Raw genomic sequence first — 24,903 nt, forward strand, 5'->3', positions numbered from 1 at the left:
GCGCCTGGTCTACATGTGCTGAACAACTGAATAACAGGCATGGGACCCATCAGGCCACACAGGCCCCAGGAATGCCTAAGCAAACCATATGAAGGTTGTGTGTGGAAGAATCTCTCCTCTAATTACACTCAAATCTATAACTCTACTCTGAGACCTCAGACATCTGGCTCTGTGCACATCGGCTTCCTCCAGACGCCACTCAGACTTCAAGGCTGCCGAAGGCCTGACTTCAGCACATCTGACTTCAGCCAAGACTGCTCAGCTGCTCTGCCCACCTCTACATCACAGCCTCACAGCCACCTCGGAGGGTCACCTGGGGTCTGAAACAGACCATGAGAGGCTGCAGGAAGGTTTTTTTTCCCCTTAGCAGTTCTGAGGGAGCTTCAGGAGAGGTTGGCCACAGTCTGGGCCCTGAATGGCCCAGGTCTAAGAGGGAAGAAGGGTGGAGGAAGGGGGCTACTCTCTGTGCGGCGATGTAGGCTCAGGACAAGACAGTGCAAACTCTGCTGCACAGAGAAGAATCTGGGCCTAGAAGCCCTCCGAAAAGTCTATCTGTCATGCAGAAGGGAAAAAACAAATAAGAGATCACAACTCATTTTATGAGTAGGTTTTATTCAGGAAGTTCATATTTTCCACTGAAGGAAAAGCCAGTCTGAAATCTAAAAATTCAAACTTGGAGCACCTACACTCAGGAGAAAAAAAACCATCTCCAGCCATGAACTGAAGGTTTGCTTTAAACTCCGTTTCCCAGGAGGACCAAGGCTTCAGGGCCCTCCACACCCTGCAGTTGGGCCCTGCCGGAGCCCCGTCTAGTCGGAAGGCAAACAACACAGCCTATTTGTAATGACAAGCAAACACTAATGAATTTCGGAGCGTGTCTGGTGCTTGCTTTTATGGGTCATTAAATCATCTGGCTGCTTCCCACCCAGTGCTGACATGCCAATGAGGCAACCCCAAGTATTTATAGGCAGGCGGGCGCTGCCAGGGCCACTCTACAAGAAGGAAGATGGGAGATGGGGATGGCTTATTACCTTCCTGTGACAGACCAACCCATTTGTATGCTTTAGACACTCAGCCTCAATCCTGGCATGCAAAAGCCTATTAAAAAGTATTTACTTTTTAAACATGTTGGGGTGAGAGAGTCAACTTCACCGTCTCAATTGAATCCAGGTACCAATCTAGTCAGAAGTTACTAAGAGGGCTTTTTATACATCAGTCAGATATAAACAAAGGGTTTGAAATCTGATTTTTCTATTTGGACATATAATTTGTTTAAAACGCCCCAATGCATTCAGAGTCCCAGAGGAAAGGTCCTTCTCGGTCTGTACTAACACACATTACAAATGACTAAGGCAGACCCCTCACTGCCTGCCAAGGCTGCACCCCTGTCCTGGCCATGCTGCCATGACCACCCAGGAGGGAGGGACCGTGGTGGCTCTGGGACTCCATCCACCTCTGAGGAGGTCTGGAAGCCTCTGCAGATCCCAGATGGCCAGACAGACTGTGGGTTGCCTGGGACCCACCACAGGATCTTTCATGCCACAGAAGCTGGCACATGGGGTTATAGGAGGCCCCACAGAGGGGGCCTTTTTTAACTTTTTAAATTAGTGTATATAAATTGTACAAAATAATAGACTTCATTATGACATTTTCATAATATACTTTGATCATATTCAACCCCTCCATTACCCTCTCTTGTCAGAGGGGACCTTTCTTAACCCCAAGTAGCTCCATAAAGTTCACCAACTAACGTCCATAGTTGACTAAGCCTTGCTACGGCTTGGGTTAACCTAGATGACTGTGAGGCCACTGATCTGTAGGAGCCACCTCCTCTGTAGGCTCTGGCCCACTAGCCAGCCCCTCTGCCACCTTCCCATCCCTACACACAAGTCTGCACAACATGAACACAAAAGGCACTGACTGGAGCAGACAGGGTCTCATAGCTGGAAGGTCCCCAAAAGGCAAATGACGTATTTTGCCCAGGGGACACTGGAGGACACTGGTTCCCAGTGCTGGGGAGTACTGCCAGGTTCTTGAGCCTGCTCACTTCTCTGGGACCTGCTCCTCGCCTCAGCCCCATAACAGGAGAGGAGCTAAGCAAGTGCCCTGAATGACATCAGGCTTACCCCCACCAGGTAATTCCAATTCTGTGTGTAAGAACATGGACTCTTGGAGGAGGGAGAGAAAATGAACCAGTCCCAGGACGCAGTGGCTCTGGGGCCCTTTGAGGATCAGGCAGAGGAACCCAGCAGAGTTAGAAGGGGAATGAAGAGGACGGATAGGAGAGAGACATCAAAGAGCAGCCTCTGACCAGGCATCTAGGCCCTGATTCTAGCCTCTATCTACCTCCAGCTTCCATGAGTCACCCCACGAGGTGAACAGCAGATGCCCCTTGAGCTGAGCTGTTTTGTGTTACTTGAAACTAAAACCACCTTGTCTCATTTGGTCTCCCATTGTTTTATTCTCAGGCCCTTCAGCCTGGGCAGCCTCAGTGAAGGAAATGGTGAAGAAAGGAAGGCCTTGGAAAGCTCCTCTTTCAGGGACATGAAGCAAACAGGAACCCAGGGACCTCCTTGGAAGAGTCAGGAGCCAGAAACCATAGTCTAGGGACATGGTGTCCAACTCTGGGGGATTCTAGGGTCTTCAACATTCCTGGTGTGCAGCTTTGCTTCCCTGCAGGGGGCTATGGATTCATCTTCCAGGGATGTCAGGGAACAAGAGTTTAAGACAGCATTCCACTCCACAGGTAGGCTAGAAACAGTTTTCCCAGGGTCTGAAGTGAATAGGGGTAGCTTTAAAGGACAAAGCTGGCCTGGACTCCTATGCTCAGGGACTCAGAGAAGTGAAGCAAACCGCCCAAGGCCACACAGCAATAAGTGGTAAGGCCCAGGCTTCAAACTCGATAGGTCACACACAAAACTCCACGTTCCTAATCCCTTTAGTAGATTCACCTGCTAGCTGGAAATCAAAGAAACACAAAGAAAGACCTCTGTGACTGTTAATACTAAAAATAATGGAATGAGATCCCCTCCTCTCCCCCCAACACAAACCAGAAAGGAGCTATTTACAGCCCAACCTTCCTTGAAGGGTGGTTCTGTTACATGGAGATGCTCTGTCCTGCTGAACACCTTGAGGGATCCAAGGATGTATGGCAGGCATTGGGTGCTAGGGAATCTGAGCTGCTCCATGTGAAGAGAAGTGGGGCAATCCAAGAGGAAGGATGAGAGGGGCATCAAGAGCTGGGAGAAATAGAAGAGGCTGGGATCTGCCGAGGGGCCCACCTGACGGGACACTCAACAGGTGTTTTAGAAATGGTAATGCCTGAGATGCCTAGTACAGCTGTCCATGTGGCTCCCAGGTTTCCCTTTTGGTGACATCTACATGGCTCCCCAAGACTCTGTGCAGAGGATTCTTGGAAGGAGCCTGCAGGTGTTCTCACATCACTTTGTGTCACTGTGTAGAAATGGTCCATATGACAGAAGTGAGCCTCCAGAACTTATCGAGAACCTAGAGAGTGAGCTCTGGCTGTCCTAAGTCCAGAGGACTGGGATTCTACACCTGTCTCCACATATATGGAGACATCTGGATGACAATGATCACGACACTCAAGCCAAGGAGAAAGAAGAGAAGGAACGTGAGCAGTGATTGGATCCAAGCCAGAGGGTTAGGTAAGGACTTAAGTTCATTACCACATGAATCCTCCCCACACCCCTAGGAAGTAGGTACTATTATCATCACCACTTTATAGAAGGGCTAATGAAGACTTAGTGGTATTCTGTAACCTGCCCATAATTTGCACCCCTAGTTTTTGGTGGAGCAGGACCTCAAACCCAACTCTGCCTGCACCATAATGTATGCTATAAACCACACAGTCTCCACACAAAGGTAAAGTCCTGACTCTTCCCCTTCTTTTCTGGAGGATTCAGGAAACCAGGGATCCTTAAATAAGAATCTCAGTTTCCCCTCATCCAAGCTGGTTACTATCAGCACCACTTCTTCCAGCTGCCCCTACAGGGGTTTTGCTTCCTAAGCCCCACTAGGGCCCCAATTTTCAGAGGCACCTGGGCCACTACTGAAGCTCCAGAGGCAAGTCAGCCCCCAAGATCACTTCACAGGACTAAAGGACCACCTACAGACAGGACCAGGAACAGCGACTCCTAAGACCCCATAGTTCTACAAGAGGCTATGTGGACTGGGTCCCCAGAATAGCCCAAACTCTTCTATAGTACTTGCAAGGCCATGCCCCGACCAGTAGACATCCTATGTAGGTATCCCACAGACAATTCGAGTTCAACACGGACCCCACCCCACCCTTGCATCATCAGTTTTTCTTGAACAGTTGCCCTGGTCCCCAGTGCCACATCTTTTTTATCCTCAAGTCCCTCAGGAAGGCAACATCAAGGTCCCCTTCACAGATGGCTGGTCCCCAAGGAAGGACTTGAGTCCATTCTCCCTCTCATGTCTCATTGAGCAGAAGCAACCTTCAGGAGAAGAGATCATTTTCAGACCTTGGCGGATTTCTACTGCTGCAGACAGAGCTTGATTCTGCCACTCCCAGGCGGCACAAACCCTTCCTTCCAGCAGCACAGTCTGCAGACCGCCCCCACCTGAGTCTCCTCTTGTAAAGGACAGCACGGCCCCAGTGCCCATTTTCCAGCAATGTTGATAATGGTGAATTGAAAGCTTTACCTCACTCACAAGGCCAAAAATAGCTGGTAGGTAAGCCAAGTCATGAATGAATTCCTCTTTCTCTATTTAGTGGGTTTTCCTTTCCTTTCAAATAAAAAAAGTAGAACTTCAGTCTGAAGTTGTCAAGGTACTTTTAAGACTTGTCCTTTGGAGAGCCAGTGAGCTCCTCTGTAGTTGAAGCAGCTTTCTGCTCTGCTCCATTTTCTAACAAAACCTCCCGAGAAGGCAATGACTCAGGTGCAGCTCTGATAAAATCATGGGTTTTTCAAAGCAGGCCTTCAGGACTGCCACAAATGCCATCAGTGCGTGCTGGCACACAAAGGCCAGCCATGCAACAGGTGGGCCTATTGCTTCAGCAAAACTGTGTTGCCAGACAATGTGGACGCTTCCTCTGAACAGATAGCCTAGACATTCCTTGCAATCAAAATGTAGCTTGGCAAAGGAATTGTTTGCCATTGTGAAGACCTGGAAATCTCCCCAGGGGATCTGCAATATAAGAATTCTCCTTGGATACTGAGAGTATGCAGGCAAAAGATGCCAACAGGAGAAGGCTGCAGTGAAACTGACATTAGCAGTCCATGCAATGAGTGTCCAGAGAAATGACACAGCTGCCAACTCTTCCTGTAACCTGCCTCAGAATACCAGAAGGTCAGCAAGTTAGTCTAGAAATAACTTCATTTGACATAGGAACTGTTAGAAGCTCCCTCCTTTGCTCTGAACCACCACAGCTCAGTCGTATCCACATTACATGGCTTCACCTGCCTGAGTGACTCCTTTTGCTTGGCAGAGCAATGGGCAGTTTTGAAGGGTATTCCAAAACAAAGCTTTTGTGTTGGGAAGTCAGGGTTTCAGAAAATTCCCAGCCTTTTCAAGCCAAGCCTCCTTCTCACAGAAAAGGTCGTCTTTCCCTTATGAATCTCTGGGAGGTGGACTGCTCCTTCCTCTTAGCAGGTGTCATGTGACCAGTGACAAGAATCCTATCAGTGCAGCCTAAATGTCTGGTTATGAAAGCAAAAACAAAGATCACATAAGCTTCACTGCACTTTGTTCACTCGATCTTTTCCAACTTATGCTAGGATCAATGTGAACACAAGCAGATATGCATAATCTTAAAGGTAAGGTACACTTTCAGAAATCCCTTTCAAGAGGGAAATATTCTAGCTACAACAATAGACATTGTAAAAGAGGAGGAAAAATAAAAACTGTCATTGTGCTGACATGTGGTGTACCTTGTGCCTCAAGTAGAATGCTACTTTAACATAATTGAGAAAAATAATTTCTTTACATAGAAGATAGTTTTCAAAATAAAAAAATATATATTTTTGATTCTATGACAAAGCAACTGGCATGAGACCAACTATAAAAGTTGGATAAATAACCACAAAATAAAATAACTACTAAAATACCTATTTAATGGTAAGAGAGAACAACTGAAGCAGCCAGGATCTGAGCACCCAAGGAAAGAAATGCTCACTTGAAGTGAGCTCTCCACTCACTGCTGTCTCATCAAGTGCTGGCAAAGATGCACACAGCTGGAAGCTCACACACTGCTGATGGGAACGGAAATTGGTACAACCACTTTGGAGAACAGCCTGGCCTCATATACTTAGTTAAAAACAACCCAAGATAGCCTCAATAGTAATTTGTCTGTTAGGGAAATTGAACTCATAGTTTAAAACTTTTCCACAATGATGCAGCAATGATCATCCTTGGTATTTACCCAAAGAAGCTGAAAACTTCTGTGTACACAAAAACCTGAACATGGATATTTACAACAGCTTTATTCATAATTGCTGAAACTTGCCAGCAACCAAAAATCCCTTGGCATGAGAATGGATAAACTGTGGTACATCCAGACAACAAGATTATTCAGCACTTTAAAAAAAAAATCTCAAGCCATGAGGAAATTAAGTGTATAGCATTAAGTGAAAGAAGCCAGTCTAAAAGAAAGGCTATGATTCCAATTATATGACATTCTGGAAAAGGTAAAATTATGGAGATAGCAAAAAGATCTAGTTGACAGGGGTTAAAAAGAAAGGAAAGGATGAACAGATAAAACACAGAGGATTTTGAGGACAATGAAACTATTCTGTTTGACACTACAATGGTGGCTATGTGTTATACATTTTTCAAAACTAATACAATGTATACCACCAAGAATAAAGAATGAGCCCTCGTGTACACTATGATCTTTAGGTAATAACAATGTTTCAATGTTGGTTCATCAATGGTTACACACACACACACACACACACACTTGCACACACTACTCTGGTGAGGATGCTGATGCTGCCAAGGAGGGACTGAACTGGGGCAGGGACACATGTAAACTTTGTACTCTAAGCTGAACTTTGCTATGAACCTTAAACTTTCTTTAAAATAAAATACATTTAAAAGAAAAAAATCAATAAAGTTTGATTTCCATAAAGAAAACACCACACCTAGGTGGTTCTATTGGTGAAATGTACTAAATATTTAGAAATACTGATTCCACACACTCTTCTGGAAAATTGAAAAGTTAGGAATACTTCTGAATTCATTTTGAGAGACCAGAATCATACTGATGCCAAAACCAGACAATGATGTTACCAAAAAAGAAAAATGCAGACCAATATTGCTTATCATGAACACAGATACAAAAATTCAAAACAAAATTTTAGCAAATAAAATCCAGTAATATGCAAAAAAGGATTCTGCATCATGACCAAGTAGGACTTATCACAGGAATGCAAGGTTGGTTTAATATCTTTAAAATCAAAATAATTCTCCATTGTAATAGAACTATATAGCTATCTTAATAGATGCATAATACATTTAATAAAGCCCAATATCCATTCTAGATAAAAACCTCAGTAAAACAGAAATACAAAGAAACATCCTCAACCTCATAAAAGACATCTATGAAAAACCTGCAGCTAACAGTTGCCATTATCTTTAATGGTGAAACACTTGTCCTCTTAAATCAGGAATAAGCCAAGGATATCTGTCCTCATACCATTTCTACTCAACATTGTACTAGAGATTCTAGCCAGTGAAATAAGGCAAAATAAAATAAAATAAAAAGAAAGAAAAGCATCCAGCTCAGAAAGAAAAAAAAAGAGCTGGGCATGGTGGTACATGCCTATAATTCAAGAGCTGGGGACACAAGCCTGGAGATGTAGTTCAGTAATAGAACACTTGACTAGCATGGCAAGGACCTAAGATCAATCCCCCTGACGGCTTCCCCCCAAAAAGAAAGAATGTTGTTATTATTCACAAAGACAACATCATCTGTGTAGAATATCCTATGGATTTTACCCCCAAAAAACTATTAGGACTAATAAGTGAGTTAAGCAAAGTTTCAGGATATCAAGACAGGCTTCAAAAACCAGTCATATTCTATAAGCTAGAAACTAGAGTAGTTGGGATTGAATTTAAAATAAAATAACATTTGCAACAACATAGAAAATAGAATACTTAAGCGAGAAATCTGACAAAAGATGTATAAGACCTATATACTGAAAACTATGCAATATTATCAAAATAAATTAGGGAAGATCTAAATACATGGAGAGGTACACTGTGTTCATGAGTCCAAAATACATGGAGATACATAGTGTGTTCATGGTATAGGTGACTCAACATTATTGTGATGTCAGTTCTCCCTAGATCATCTCCAGATTCAATCACAGTCAAAATCCCTTCAGGCTTTCCTGGTAAAACTTAATAAGCTATTCTAAACTTCACACAGAAATGCAAAGGAGTAGAATAACTAAGATTTTGAAATGGAAGAAACTTTAAGGATGTATACTACCTTATATCAAGAGGAAATTGGGGGTGGCCTAGGAGGAAGGAATTGCAAAGGAACCTGAGGCAACTTTGGGGTGATGCCTGTGTTTATTATTGATAGGGTAAAGGTTTTACGCATACATACTTACATCAAAACTCATTAAATTGTATATTTTAGTATGTATGGTTTATTATATGCCAATTATACCTCAATTAAGTTAAAAAAATTCTCCTTCCATTCTATGTCCAATCTTTTGAGACAGTCATGTCATCATCCCCACTTTGGAGAAGGGGAAACTGAAACCCAGAGGGGTTAAGTAACTTGATCACAGTCACACAGATACATACCTCATCCAGAGCCCAGAACCTTAAGCCTTTGGTAACATAGACAGAAACACTTTTCTATCTGCCTCTCATCCATCCAATGAGTATTGACAAGTATTAATTGAATAATGTACCAGACACTCCACTTAGAGTAAGAGGCACAGCAGTGACAGAAAAGGTCGTACCCTCTGGAGGAGTGGCTCAAGTGGTTAGAATGCCTGCCCAGCAAGCATGAGGCCCTGGGAGGGAGGGGAGGAAAGGAAGGGAGAGGGAGGAAGGGAGGAAGGAAGAAAGGAGGGAGGGAGGAAGAAAGGGGAGAGGAGGGGAGGAGAGGGGAGGGGAAGAGAGAATAGGTCCTATTCATAGGGAGCTATACATACTGCTGGATCCAGGGCCCTTCTCAGTTTGACAAAGTAGCACTACCAATTTTTTCCTTATTATACCCCTGCCTTCTCTCAAAGATGGAAAAATTATTGATAGTTTGGTCCTCTGCTGAGGCAATCTCATTTGACCAGGAGATAGATCTCATGTCTATCTTAGAAAAAAGGAAATGGGTACTGAGAAGTGAAGGAACTTGCTCTTAACCTCACAACTAGAGAACAGCAGAACCAGATTTTCTACGGAGACCTTCTTGCCTCCAGAGCTTGGGACTACTCCCATACACACCCCAAACTACCTGGAACCACACTCTCCTGCAACCAGAGCCCAAACAAACCCTCTTTCCCTTGCAGACAAAAATCATAAGAAGGTGCCAAATCCCCATAGATGAAAACAGCTGTTCACCAAAGGTTCTGTTTCATGTTATTAATTCACTTAAAAGGAAATTTGGTTTCCAACCAGCTTATGTCATATCCATGCTCAAAAAAAGAGAAGAAATGAGTGCTAAGTTTGTAGAGTTGGCTTCATTGGCTCTGATGTGCTGCTGGCTTACATTTATAGCCAGACTGACTTCTGCTGCTGCAGGTCCTCCCCACCTTTCAGCCAGAGAGGGAGCCAAACCTCCACCCTACCTCCATCACGTATAGAGTTGCAGTGGGGAGCCCTTTTCCACTGTGTTTACACTGCAACAAGAAATCATTACAACATCATGATGAAACCCATTGAAAACATACCCCAAAAAAGTGAAATCTTTTAAAAATGTAATCCCAATAACAACAACAGATAGAGAAAATACTAGGAAATGAAAAGCAAATAAGAAATGTGAACTCAAAGCAACAGCAGAAGAAAGAGAAAGCTGCTCAGGCTTCTGGGGCTGACTAATGTCATCATCCATAAGCTTTGTGCTGGGAGCCATCTTTCCCATGCCCTGGCCCCAAATGGAGGACAACTGAACTGCCCCACACCTAATTCTATTTTCTCAACAAAGGGAGGCAGTGCAGCACAGAAGGCAAGAAGCTTCAAAGGTACTTTATTTTTACTATCATTTCTACTACATCCTAAATGTGTGTGACAAATAACAAACAACATCAGGCACTGTGCTAGGTCCCAGAAAATAGATAAAGACCATTAGCATGATCCCTGTGTTCCTGGAGGTTATAGTCCAGGAGACAGACTTGGAACAGCTAACTATCCCAACTTTCACAAGTCACAATATTTCTGGACAAGAGTGAAAAGTTCTACCTATATGGAGCAGTGGGTGGCTATGAGGGGGTGGGCGAAGGAGGATGCACCATCCTAGAACTCTAACTGCACTCCATTTGCTGGAGTGCAGAGCCTGGCACTCCAGGTGGAGGGCACAGTCTGAAGGGAAACTGTGCTGGGAGTGACCACCAGGGGGCGCTAGTGAGCAAATGGGCAGTGGGCTGACCTGGCGTGCCAGAAGTCTGCTGCTGGCCCATCACAAAGGCCACTGGTTGCTGAAAAAGGCAGGTCTGCCCTGTAAACAGGGGAGCTGCAGAGGGCTCTAAGCAGAGTATGGATGTGGTCAGACATTGCCTCTAGAATGATATCTCTGGCTCCAAAGAGGATGGGGGCCAGGGCTGACTGCGGGGAGATGTAATCTGGCCCTTGCCATCAACAGATAGAGAGATGGCAGTGGCCTAGATGGGATGCAGTGGAGAGAAATGGTCTGAGAAAACTGCCCAGTGTGTGACCTAAGAGGGGGCTTTTAATGATGTCAGCGAAACCAATCTCTTCCCCACAAATGACTGACTGCTGCCAGTGCCCCTCCCCTCTCTCAGGCCAGACACTGTGATTCCAAGCAGGAGCAAGAACACACAGGGTTTGTCAGACATCCAACACTGACCTCGACTTTTTGGAATGCCTGTGCCTTCAGAGCAGGCAACGCATACAGACAAAAGACCAGAGGGTCAGGTTCCTGAACCCACAGCAGTGTTTTGCTGAACTGCAGCATGCCATGAACCTAGAGAAAATCATGGGTCTGTACAGGGGCCCTCCATTCCCACAGGCCAGCCTGTCTGCAAACCAGAAAGCATCCAACAAATGCTGGTCAAGTCTGGTTCCATGGTCTCTAGCTATGCCTGACTAAGTAAAGGTGAAATCAACTCGCTTGAAGAAGTACCCACAGAGACATGCCTCCTGTCTGCACAACACCCCTGCACCTAAAACACTTTTGTTCCCATTGCCCCACTTCCTCACTAACTATATTTGTCTTATCCTTAAGGCACCACTGAGCAGGTACCCTCCAGGGCCACAGACAGTGAAGAAAGGAGATGACCAATGCCCACCAGCCCTCCCACTGCCTGACTTGCCTAATGCCAAGTGCCTAGTCTGTGCCTGGAGCCAGGGGGCAGGTGCTAGTGATACTCTGGTTCCCACCTTAAAAAGCTATAGGCCAACTATACCTTTCTTCTGAGGAGCCAAGCTGGTTCCTGATTACAGAGGGAGTTCCTTCCCTCTCCTCCACATTGCCATCTGCTCTCTTGCCTTTAGCTCTGGCTCTCAACTTCCCTCTTCTCTTCCTGCCCTCATCTTAGAGGCTTCAGTTCCAGGGTGGTATGCCCTCTCACCTGGGTCCTGCTGGGCCTTATCTCTGTTTTACCTCAGCTCCCCAGTGACATAGGCCACCACCTCACAAGTAGTCACCAGAGCTCTTCCTCCTCAAAAACCCTAAACTCTGAAATCCTTATCTCCCGGTGACTTTCTAGCCCCTCCCATCCCCCCACTTCTACCCAATTCTTTGCTTCACCCTCTTCTCCTTAGTCTTGCCCAAGTCTTCCAGGCTGCCACCCCTTGCTGCTCCCTGGCAAAATACTGCTGACCACACTGACTTCCATGACTTGTACTCCCAGGCTCTTCCTACCTCTAGGGCCATGTGTCTGCCTCCTTCTAGCCCCATTGTTCCTTCCCCTCCCCAAACACGCAGTCTAATTCTATTCCTCCACATCCACAACCTGTCTCTTCTCTTCTTGGCCCTCTCAGCAGCCTCATAACCTTCCCCTTGTCCTCTATCCTACAGTACTCCAAAAGCCCCTCACCAGTGTTCCTGACTCCAGATAGATCTGTCTCAGAGTGAATGTCCTAAAATGCACATTTCCCCATGTCAATCCCCTTTTAAATTCCTCAGGGATAAACTCAAACACTGCAGGCCTGGCATACTTAAGCCTCCCTCCCCATTCTCATTGCCTTCCCTGCCCAACTCAGCCATCTGCCCTGGCTGGCCCCCTCAAACACAGCTCTGTTCCTTGAAGATGCCAGGAACCTGGTGTGCCCAGCTCTCAGTGGTAAGCACTGGGTCTCTGACCATAGGTCTTGAGGCTCTTCTCTTATTACCTCCTTTGCTGCCAACCTCGCCATCAGTTCCTGTAGGTCTTGGGTGTCCATCTTCTTGAGTTGTGGGCCTGGTCTTATAGGTCCTCCAATCTTCCACCACCCTCTGACACCATTTGTACCTGGACCTCTCTGCCTCTGCAATGCACTTGGCCATCTGCTCTCTAAGCTCCCTCCTTCCAACCTCCACCCTCTGGAACAGACCAGCTGCCTCTAGCACACCCTACCCCACTCTCTCGTTGATGCCTCTATGGCCCTGACTACTTCTTGTCTACTATTTATTTATGTGTTGGCCTCACTCTTGCAGGACTATGGCAAGGTGCCCTTCATCTTCTCTCCAGCCTATAGCACAGTGGACTGATGATGAATGAATGCGTAAAGGTAGGTCTGACTACTGGGAAATCTGATAGGGCAGATGGAGCAATGTTAGCAGGGGTGGCAAGAAGAATGGAAAAAACACAGGCTCCCAGAGAAACTTCCCACCTTACTGAATTCAGTGCCCAGCATAGCTGTTTCCATCACACCCAGGACCGTTGACACCCCACTGCTGCCTCTGTGACTGCATACCCCACTGTAGCAGGCAAGGGATGACACACTGACTTCTGGGAAGCCCTTGGCCTGTACTAGTATTCTGGCAGTGAGATCCTGGAGGAGCACAGAATGGAAATAAAAGCCAGCTTGCCTTTATTTGCTCCAGAACACCAGGCATCAAAAGTAATATTAATTTTTACTAAACAAATCATGTGTCTTTTCGTTCTGCCTGAAATTCCCTTTTCAATTCCCATTCCATTCTCTGAATCACCAATGAGATATGATCCCTTTCAACCTTCGTAGGCCCAGTGGTGATGTCCCTATTCCAAGGCAGACTGTGATGCAAGTCTGTTCTACACCTCAGCCTGCCAGCCATCTGGGAACCATGATGTGAACCCAGGTCTGAGGTTTCCAAGTGCAGTGCTCACAGCCACTCTGCTACTCAGGCATTTGCCCTCTTGGGGCACTGGCTTCTGTACAAGCTTTGCTGAATGTTCTATTGAGCAGAAAACTCCCATCCATAGTGCACAGAACCAGCTCAAACTCCAAATAGATGGAAAACAGTAGCCACAAATTACTAGAAACTTGCTGCGCCCAACACTGTACTAGGTTTTTGTGAACCTGTTTTAAGGTAAAAAGTAGGATCCACACACACACACTTTACCCATGAGAAAATTGAAGCATAGAGTAAGCAACTCGCCCAGTCTCCAAGCCTGGGACAGATGAAGTCAGACTCAACACCAGCTCCATCAAATCAGAGCCCTCGTTTCTCATCAAACTATGCAGGATTGGTATGAAGTAGCTCAGTTTTGATGGGTCCTGGCTGTGTGGAGCACAGTCATTGTCCATTTCCAGCACATTCCAAGAATGGAAGTTACCCCTCAGAGCTTCTCTGGTTTGAAACTAATGACAAAAACAGTCTGACATTTACACTGGCCTCCAAGGAACTGTTGGGGGGCAGGAGGGCTTTAGTTCTGTAGGCTGGGAATTAGGCTTAACAAACAGATTTGGCAGAAATGCCAGTGGATACAAAGTGCTACCCTGAAAATGAGCCCTCTCAGAAGGCTGCTACCACCAGGATCCCTCATCATGGAGCAGCCTTGCCCTGGGTCTAGCAGCCAGGAATCCACTCAGACCCTGCAATCCAATCCACCACAATGACAATGGGGTCCTAGGCCACACTGTGTAAACTTAACACAGCTGTGAACTATTATGCTGCAAAATTAGATCTGAACTAAGTTGCCAACTCCTGATAAAACCAGTCACTTCTCAGAGTCACCAGGAACAGGGCAGTGATGGCTCCATACTTGTGACTTCCATTTTCCTTACACTCTGCCAATCCATAACTCACCGTCTGCAAGACTTCCTATGAGTCCTGGGATGAGGCTCATGGGTCCCCCTTGTAAAAATGAGCATAAATCACAACAAGCCACAGTTCTACCCCTGTGACCAACATCATATGAACATCTGAATCTTCAAAAGGCTGAGCTCACCAGGCAAAGCCCTCACTTGGGAGGAAGTGGCTACAAGGCAAAACAGGCATCCTAGTGATGATGCTCCTTCAACTGATACACTCTTTGCAATGGGCCTAAACCTAGCCACAGAACGCTATGCTGGGTACTTCCCCTTTCACTTGGTTATTCATTCCCTATCCACTCATTCAACAGATACTTACTGAATACTGACTGTATTCCAGGCACTGGTATTAAAGCAGGCCCCCTTAGGATGTAGACCTCCAAAACCAGTGAGTATAGCCCTCCTTTTCTACTGTGGGGCTTCTGAAGACCTTTGGGTAAAGCCAAAGGGGAAGGCCCACCGACTTGTGTAAGTGGAAGGAGAAGACAGAATGAAAGGAACAAATTTCAAACAGAATTACAAAGAAATGTGAAACTTAAAAAACAGTAGTCTAATGGCTAGTAGAAATACTGATACTGTTATTTTAAAATTATATAGAGAGAAATATATATGTATATATGTGTGGATAATGCAAAAAGGTAATTGTTTAAAATTGTCACTAAAATAAAGTATATAAAAGTCAAAAGAATTAAGTAACATCCCCATAATGTTAGATCAGAATTAGAAAGATCAATATTGTATTAGTCAGATAATAAGACATGATAATGTGGTATAATAAACAACCCTCAGACCTCAGATGCTTACAACATCATTTCATGTTCCCGGGTCTATAGAGTGATGCAGTTTAGCTGACCTCTGTGGGGTTCACTTGGGCTTGGATGGGTTACTATAGAATCCAGGCTTTGGTTCAGTTCAGGTCATGTGTAATGTTCTCACCTGGGGACCAAGGCTAAACAAGCAATGAATATTTGTTCATCATGGACAGTGGTCATTCTAAGAGGTCTAGTGGAAACTTTCCATGTTTCAACTCAGAATCTGCACATTGTCACTTTTGTCCATCTCCATTGGCAAAACTGAGCCACAGAGCCAAACCCAAAGTCCAGGGGGTGAGGAAATACATACCACCCACAGTGAAACCATTACAAGGATGAGGAGAGGAGGAAAAATTGTGGAGAAATAATGCCATCTACCCTAACTATGAAGTCAAGACATTTTCCTTTAAAAAGTATGTTCTAGCTCTGACCACTAAAAAGGCTAAAAAGCAATGGCAACCCGTAGCTTCAATAGCTGTCACGCAGATTGTGGTTTCTAAATATCATTACCAACAAAAGAAACCCACACCCCTGAAAGAATGACAGACCCAGGTCTGCAGAAGGAAATGGGTACCATAACCCTAGGTATACTGTTGGACCAAAAAGCAAGGAAACCTTAAAAAATAACAGGATTATGTCAAAAGGATTCAGGAGCCAACATCAAAGGACTTTCATTGGCCAAAAACTGGACAATTTATTCATCAAAAAGAATGTGACTACAACTGATTGAAACACACAAAATGTATAAAAATCCACAAGTTCATTAGCATTGAGAGACTGCTCCCTCCAAAATAAAACAACATACACATTACCATTAAAGCTAATGGTAAAAGAAAAATTCAGTATTTATCTTGTCTTTTATGAACAAATAACTCTACTTGGTGTTAGAAAAATCTTAATTTCAACTATAAATGTGAAGGAACCACAGAATGAGAAAAAGCACCATTTTGCTACACCAAATAAAATACTCCATTCAGGCACAGATGAAATCATCAGATAAAAGGCAGCTGGGGAACTTTACAATAAAGCAATAAGACAGTGATCCCCTGAAGCCCCTGAACAATCTTCACAGGATAAAGAAGACAACAGCAGCTGTCTCCTAAGTGAGCTGTAGCACAAGTTACCCATGAAACACTTCCCCAAAAGATGGAGCCAAAATCCAATCAAACCTTTGGGTTAACTTGCAGTTGAAAGAATATTAGGGATGGTAAATAAGTCACCAGGAGGAAGTGGGGTATTCAGAACATGGAATATTACACAGTGCAAGAGATATGATCTTCAACGAGCTGAGGGCATGATGGAGGAGAAGGAGGGTGGCCAGTGCTTGAAAAAAGGGGAATTTGATGGCCAAACCAATGTGCTGTCCTGTAACTGTTACCAGCAGTAACTGTTACCACTATTGGTGTTCTCTGTTTTTGAAACAACTGGGAAAAATGGGAAAATCTGCATTTCCCCCAATTTGATCCTAAGGAGTTCTTGCTAATTTTGTTAGGTATGATAATGCCATCGAGGCTATACCAGGTAACAGCTGTGTTTTAAGAGCTGGACCTGAAGTTTGAAGGACAGAAATAAAAGGATGGCATGCATTTGCTTTCAGAGATTCCAGGAAATAACTAAAGACAAAAGAGGTAAATGAAGTAAATATGGCAAAATCTTAGTAAATGTTCAATTTGGGTAATAGGTATAGGAGAGTTTATTTTAAACCCTCACATATACATTTGAAATTTTTTTTTTCATTTTTGCATTTGAAATTTTTAACAATAAAAAACTTTTTTAAGAATGAGGAGAAAGAGAGGAGGAAGGGGACTGACTGAGAGGCAGAAATATCAGTGAGTGGCAAGGTAGGGGTGGAGGTAAGAAGGCTTTTATCCTAGAATCAGTCAATGGCTGACACAGAGAGATTCTGTGGATAACAACAATGACCACAGCAGTAACAACAGTAATAGCAGCAATACTATAAACTCACTCCTGCTGCCAGGGTTCAAATCTCACTCCCATCACTTAGTCAAGGGGATAAGTCAGTCCAGGATTTAACCACCTCTCTATACCTAAGTTTCTCTATCTGTACATGGACTTAAAACCACATGCTAACTGAGGTGGCACATGTAGTCTTTGACTACTTTTAGCACAATGCCTGGTCTGAAAACAGCTGTGGTTACATCTTGCTGGGTTCTAGTCTCTGTGCCTCACACTCTGTGTACATTTCTCACTTCATACTCCAAATGACCTAGAGGGGAGGTACTCCTCGTCCCCACTCTGTGAATGAGGAAACTGAACCTCAGAGAAGTGTTTACCAAAGGTCCCAATTACAAAAATTCTGGAATTATACTGTCTACCTGGATTTAAATCTTTAACCTGAGTGCCTGTGGTGTTTCCACTCCCTGGTGCTCAGCCCTCGTGTAGACCCCTCCCTCACTGAATAGTGGTGATCTGTGAAGCTAGTAGGATACTGTAGGAATGACAGGCATGACTTTTGAGGCCAAGTCAGAAACATCATCATGGCTTCTGACTTGCTTTCTTAGATCACTTATTTTAGGAAAAGTCAGCTACCAGACCACAAGGACACACCTATGCTATGAGGACACTTGATTGGCACTATTGAAGTTTCTACATGGCAGGAACTGAGGCCACCTGCCAACAGCCAGGACTAATTTACCAGGTATCATGTGGGAGCCATTACAGAAGCAAGTCTCCAGCCCCAGTCATGCCTTCAGCTGATGGCAGCCCCAGCTATCATGACTGCAGCCTCCTGAGAGTTTATGACTCAGTACCACCCTGCTAGGCCACCTCTTGCATCCTAGAAGATGTTTTAAACTGCCCAGTTTGGGGGAACTTGTTACACAGCAATAGAGAACTAACATGGTCACCATGGAGCAGGGTTTAAAACTTCTTTCATTCCCTCATATTTAAGAGGAGGACAGTAACAGCAGGTGTATCATAAACCTGTTGTAAGGATCAAATGTGACTCCGCATCCAAAGTGCCTGGCCTAGAGCCTGCACACAGCCCAGGCCACCCAACAACACAGTGTCTACAGAAGCACCTGCCTATTTCCAAACCTGTGCTCAGGCAACACACTACTGGGTACTGAGATGTGTATGAAGGGTTGGCAAACCAATCAGGGACAAGGAGGCAAGGGTCTGAGTAGGCAGGGTCTCTGCCTACCATTCCATCATTGGGTGCCTCAAGGACTCCCATGGCCGAAGGCTCCCCCTTCAATGCAAGTCTCCATGACATACCTCTGTGTCCAGGAATCCAACGCCTAGAAAATTCTTCTAGGACCATATATAATACCACCCAAAAATGTCTGGATCTCACTGTAACCTCTCATAGCTGGTTCAAAGCCTTTTAGATCTCCAACAAAAGGAATCAAATACCTCCAGAGCCCTCCTTTCTCAAGTCATATACCCCCAGCTCCTTATTAGTAGGCAGAGTTGGCCAACAACATGACAACAACTCCCCACGGGCATGGAGGAAGCAGAGACCTGAAGACAGCTGGCAAAATGGCCAAGCAGGAAAATGCCCTGCCTTCCAGGGAAACCCAGAAATGAACATCACCACCGTATCTAAACACAGCCATCGTCAAAACCCCATTTGGGAGGCTTTGACAAGTTCTTGGAAGAGTTCATATGTCTTTGACATGGAAGCACTGGAATGATGGTTGTACTCACATCAACAAAAGTGGGAGCCAAGTGTGCTGCATGAGTCAGTCTCTGGGCTCAGACAGCCTGGGCCAAGTCCTGAGTACGCAGATGTGGACGACATTATTCTTGTTATTTATGTGGGACTGAACTGAGGTAATGTCAGTCAATACCAGGCAAGGACAAATCTTTAGGAAATTAGGATTTCACAAGATGAATTGCTTATAGTCATCTACATCTCTGATTCTCACCTTTGTGTACCAACATGCAAGTTGTTCAAAAGCAGATCCTCAGGTCCACTCTAAACCTATATAGTCAGAATCTCCAACAAGGGAGCCCAGGCATCTGATTTTTGTTTGTTTTTATTCTGATGCTCAACTAGGTTTAAAGGCACCAGTCCACAGGTCTCCTTGATGTCCTTAGAGCCCAGGTTTCTCCCAGTGCCCACAGTGTTCTCAACTGCTGATGTCTGCTTCCTAGGAAGTCTCACCTACATCAAACTTACAACTGTGCCTTATTCATACCCATCCCACTCTAGGGTGGTCCAGCCACAACATGGCAGGCATTCCCAAGAGGAAAAATTCCAGATTCAGTCTGCTAACAATAATAAAAACAGCAGAAAAGCTGAGGAAGCTCCCAGACTCCTTATTTTAACCATGATTTTGACAGAAGAGCAAGTTCTTCCATTTTTAGCTAGCTAACATGTAATACACCCAAGAAGTTCAAGTGTGGAATTTCTCCAGACACCTCCACAGAATCAGCTCTGAATCTCCACTCAGCATCACAGTCATGTGGCAAATTTTTACGAAGTAGTACTGACATTAGGCCAAAACAGAAAAAGATGAAGTTGGCCAATTCCAAACAGCACACATAGTTCAGTTCCCCAAGCCCAAGGAACACAATGCACATACAACACAACCACTGTCTCATCTCCATGTGCACACTGAGTGTAGAGAGAATACAGTTTCTTCCTCAACTGTAGTAGGAGGATGCCAGCTCTCAGGAGGCACAGATACTTTGTCTGGCTTTGTATCAGGACATGCAGTCATTCTCAAACTCACTAGTCACCACTGTAAAGCTAAGCATGTTCTGGGATTCACATCACAGTTGCAGAAAATACTTTTTGGCCTATACCCCCACTCCCCCACACACATACATTTCTGAGATATGCACCTCACCCCCAAGGCCAGGTGCCTCAGCCATGTCTGTTCATCTTGATTATGTCCTCTTGACTTCAGGTTACTGGACCAGCACTAGACATAGGACTAAACTAGGCCAGACAGAGAGCTGCAGTCTCAGTCTGCGACATCAGCTTAAATGGGGATGGTATAAATGTGGGTTCTTTGAGCAGGTCAAGTTGAATCACATAGGCAGACAGGAAAGTGGACAGAAGAGAAAGGAGGGGAAGAGAAAGCAAGAAGCAGGGCTTGCCCATGTCTTTTCCGGGCTGCCTGAGCTCTATGCCCATGGATGATTCTGTGACATGCCCTCTATTCTTGGACTAGATTTCTCTTCTGCCTATTCAACTACTTTGAAATGGATTTATGTTACTTGCTAACAGAAAAAAAATGAAACCCTAAATAAAAATAACTAAAACCTCATTACCAGCTGCCAGACATCTTCTGGAATTTTTAAAGACCAAAATCAACTCTTTTCCCTTTATTGTTTCTAAAAATGTACATATGGTTTTAACATAAATACGTATGTGTTTTGCTGTGGCAACTGGTTTCAAAAACAGAAACAAGGCAGCCACCAGAAAGTAGGATCAGCAAAAAAGAAAGCTCTCTAGAAAACAACCTCTCACATGCCCTCTTCACTCTGGCCATCTTCAGCCAGGGCGACCTGGGGCTGAGGAGTACATCTAGGCGGACTCCCAGACTTCAGGTCTGCAGGTACTAACTGCTCTGCACTGCCAGCATGGGCTAGATGGGTGGCTTTCTCTGCAGGACCCAAACACCTGGCTCAATGAGTGGGCACCAGAGAGAATGGAAAGGACCTTAAATCGATAGCTTTCATCTACAGATACTCCAAGAGAGAAAACGAGTCACTCCAACAGTGGCTAACTAGACCCTCCCTTCCCAGCCACACATTAGTGGGAAAGTACAAAGGACGAAATACAGACCTCCGGCTGAATGGCTTTAAACACAGGGATGTCCATTAGTGTGATCTGGCTCTGGAACAAAAGAGAGTCAATATTAGGAAACACTGGATGTCAAAGACAGCCACCACATTACTTTAGACCTTACCAGACAGTACACATTCCTGAAAGTTACACTTTCCCTGTGAAATAAAAAGAAGACAGAATAAAATGGGTTTCTTTTTTAATTTAAATAATTTAAACTAACATAAATCAAAAATATCATGTATTTATGGGGTACTAAGTGATGGTTCGATACATGTATGCATTGTGTCATGTCTAAATCAGATTAAACATAGCTATCTTCTCAAACATTTATCATTTCTTTATGGTAAAAACATTCGAAATCTTTTCTTCTAGCTTTTTGAGATATACAGTACCTAATTGTTATCTATGGTCATCTTAAAGTACAATAGCACACTAGAACTTCTTTCTGCTAACTGCAATTTGGTACCCACTGATTGGCCTTTCTCCACCCCTTCCTCCCTCTCTCCCAGCCTCTGGAGACCACCATTCTACTCTCAACTTCTGTGAGATCAACTTCCTTAGACTCCACACGAGTGAGATCATACAGTATTTGCTTTTCTGTGCCTGGCTTATTTCACTTAACATAATTTTCTCCAGTTCCATCCACATCCATATCACAAATGACAGGATTTTAATCTTTTTGTGGATGTATATTATTCCCTTGTGTGTGTGTGTAGTACATTTTCCTGAACTATTCATCAGTTGATGGACACTTGGGTTGATTCAATTTCTTGGTTAATGTTAATTGTGCTACAGTAAACAAGGCAATACAGCTGTCTCTTTGACATACTGATTTCCTTTGGATATGCACCCAGTAGTGAAATTGCTGGATCATATGGTAGTTCTATTTTTAATTTTTTTTTTTGTGGTACTGGGGTTTGAACTCAGGACCTCATGTTTGTTGGGCAGATACTCTACCACCTGAGTTATGTTCCCAGCCCTGTATTTTTAATTTTTTGAGGAATCTCCATACTGTTTCCCATAATAGCTACACCAATTTACTTTTCTACCAACACTGTACAAAGACTTCCTTTTCTCTACATCCTTGCCAGCACTTGCTATCTTTTACCTTTTTGATAACAGCCATTCTTCTTGGAATAAGGTTATATCTCAATCTGGTTTTGATTTCCATGTGCCTGATGATTACTAATGTTGAGCTTTTTTTCCCACATATCTGTTGGTCATTTGTTTGTCTTCTTTTGAGAAATGTCTAATTAGGTCTGCTGCCCATTTATTAATCAGGTTATTATTTTTTGTTTTTGCTATTGAGGTTTTTGGAATTCCTTATGTACTCTGGATACTAACCCCTTGTCAGATATATAGTTTGTAAATATATTCTCCCAGTCTATAGGCTGTCCCTTCACTGATTATTTCCTTTGCTGTGCAGGGCTTTTAGCTCGATGTAACCCCATCTGTCTATTACTGCTTTCAATTCTGTGCTTTTGGTGTCATATCCAAAAACTCCTTGCCCATTCCAATGTCCTGAAGCATTTCCCCTGTGTTTTCTTCTAGTAGTTTCATAATTTCAGGTCTTACATTAAGTCTTTAATACATTTAAATTGATTTTTGTAACTGGTGAGAGATAGGGTAAATTTCTGAAATGCCTCGCCCAACCCTTTCCCTCCTTATAAATTTCCATCCACACCCTTCTTTCTGAATGTGAGATGAACTTTCAGCTTAAGAATTGTTAATAGTTATTTGGAGAGTGGGGCTAGGAGCAAGGGGAGCAACTTTAGTTTGGAAATTTCTGTGTTACTGGGATTTTTGTTTTAAGCATTACTTTCCTAATTTTAAAAAAACTGTATTAAATATTAAAAATTAGAATCATGAATGGAAACTCCAAACTTAAACTTACTTTAAAATTGTGGCACATAGAAATTATACTTCTCTTCTGAAGTTTAAGCCACCCCTCAATTATATGGTAGAATGCCATCCAAGAGGCATCCAGAGATCAGTATGAGGCCACAAACTGTTTATTCTACCAGCCCACAATGAGATCAGTACAGAAGCTGAGAGCAAGCTTTGGGGAACTTGTGTGGCAATTTGACATGGCCACAACATTTCTATTGCATTTTTTTAACTATCAGGTCAGGCCTCAAAAGACAGAAAATGAAAGACTTGGTCCTTCGCCACAGTCAGCTAAGGGCACTAATGCGTCAGGTTAAAAAACTGGGACTGAAGTTAGATGCTCATCTGGGGGCAGTAAAGGAAGGTACTGCTGCTGACATCTTTCAGACCAAGTCATAGACTGAGCTGACTTCACATGACCTACCAACCCTGATGCATCATATGGGATGTCAGAAGTCAGTCAATAGAGGCCTCTGCAGAAAGCCAAGGGCCTGTGGATACCTACTGGTACAAGAAGACACTTGTCCACTGAACCTGTCCATTGGACCAACTTGGGATCTGTGATCTACAGGGCTTGGGTGTGTATCTAGACATTGTCACTTAATAGCAATATCCTCTGACATGGTGACTTACCTTCTTCCAGTATCAAGCACCACACCTATAAAATGGTGTCAATAACCCTTATCTTATAGGATCTGAGTGAAAATTCAAAGTAAAAGGTATTGAATACCTGGCACCTAACAGATGCTCAATGAATACATGAGGAAAAAAAGAAAGATTAGCGAAATGGTAGTCACAGAGGTGAGCCCAAGTATTACATGTAAATTTATGACTTTTAACTAGTACAGAAGCTAGGAAATAAAGGACTGGCTTGGCTAAACATCCACGCACCAAAGCTGCCTGACAGAAAACTGAAAGGAGGCTGTTACATTGACCTAGCAAAAAATACAATGGACAAAAATGGCAATAACACAGTGTGTCACCTGTGACCACATTCCAGGGCTTAGGTGCACAACTATAGCCAGATCTTGGCACAATTCAAAGGTAGCAAATTGAAGCACTGGTGAGAAGCATGGGATACAACCAAAACATCCTATCCTCAGAGCTGAACAGGAGCAGGAAAGAGCAGGGACTTCAGTGGAGAGCCTATTTGTCTACTCCCAGGAGATAGTGCTCCTCATGGTCACAGGGGTAAAATGCTGCCACTAATGGAACCTTGACAGGTGGCAACAAGAGAAAGGTGCTCGAAAGGAACCTGAGCTCTTCTACCTCCAGGTCCCCCCTCCACCTGACATCAGCAGAACCTGAGTCCTAGTGTGGGTGTGGAGTGGCTTGTAAAGCCTGAAGGCCTACAAAGCCCAGAACTATGTCCTGGGCAGCACAAAAAGACTTCCATTTCTTCTGCCAGACACATCAGGTCTGTTAGCCAAGTGCTCCTCGTACTGGATTAATTCTGCTACACTGGGGAACAGAAAGGCCTTGTGAAAACAGGATTTGAGCTAAAAACTCAGAGGGCCATGGAAATCTCTCTTGCAGTTCAAGTTAACTCCCTATCCAGGAGAACCGTCAGGATTTTTGCAATGTCATTTAGGAAAAGAACCAAAAGTCTGCTAATGTGAAAATGCAGAAACTTCCTCTCCATCCTGCCATCGGTCCTAGGATTTGCCACTGAATTCCCAAGTGAGTCATTAAAAAGGTGACCTTACATTTTGCATTTTTTTTTCAGATGATCCAAGTTTGAAATATTATGATCTCTGCTCATAATAAGATCCAAAGTCAGAAAGTATGTTTAGGTATTCTATTCAAAACCCACAGTAGCAGTGGTCACCAGACTGAAAACAGACCAGCAGGTCACAGACACACAGTGAGGGTTTACAAGAGACTGTCCCATTTCTGTCCTCTCAACTCTGACCAAAATGGATGAAAGGTGATGCTATTTTAACACAAAATACTCTGGTAAAACTCACCAGATTATAAGCATAATGCCATTTTACTGTGTAGCCAATCTTAAGAGGATGCTGCCAAGCAATGCAGGTATGAGTG

The 24,903-nt window shown here is 44.0% G+C and overlaps 1 protein-coding gene across 7 annotated transcripts in view; it reads right to left on the reverse strand.

Annotated features, from left to right (window-relative positions):
- The window catches only part of Ralgps1 (Ral GEF with PH domain and SH3 binding motif 1), a 231,255-nt gene that overhangs the window by 198,660 nt on the left and 7,692 nt on the right, over positions 1-24,903 (reverse strand). For all 7 annotated transcript variants that reach the window (XM_074053171.1, XM_074053168.1, XM_074053169.1 and 4 more), the window contains exon 3: positions 20,971-21,021. In XM_074053171.1, coding sequence (XP_073909272.1) covers positions 20,971-21,021 — 51 coding nt within the window. The remainder of the gene's footprint in view (positions 1-20,970; positions 21,022-24,903) is intronic.

This window comes from Castor canadensis, chromosome 13 (assembly GCF_047511655.1).
Source record: "Castor canadensis chromosome 13, mCasCan1.hap1v2, whole genome shotgun sequence".
In the NCBI taxonomy this organism is placed as follows: Eukaryota; Metazoa; Chordata; class Mammalia; order Rodentia; family Castoridae; genus Castor; species Castor canadensis.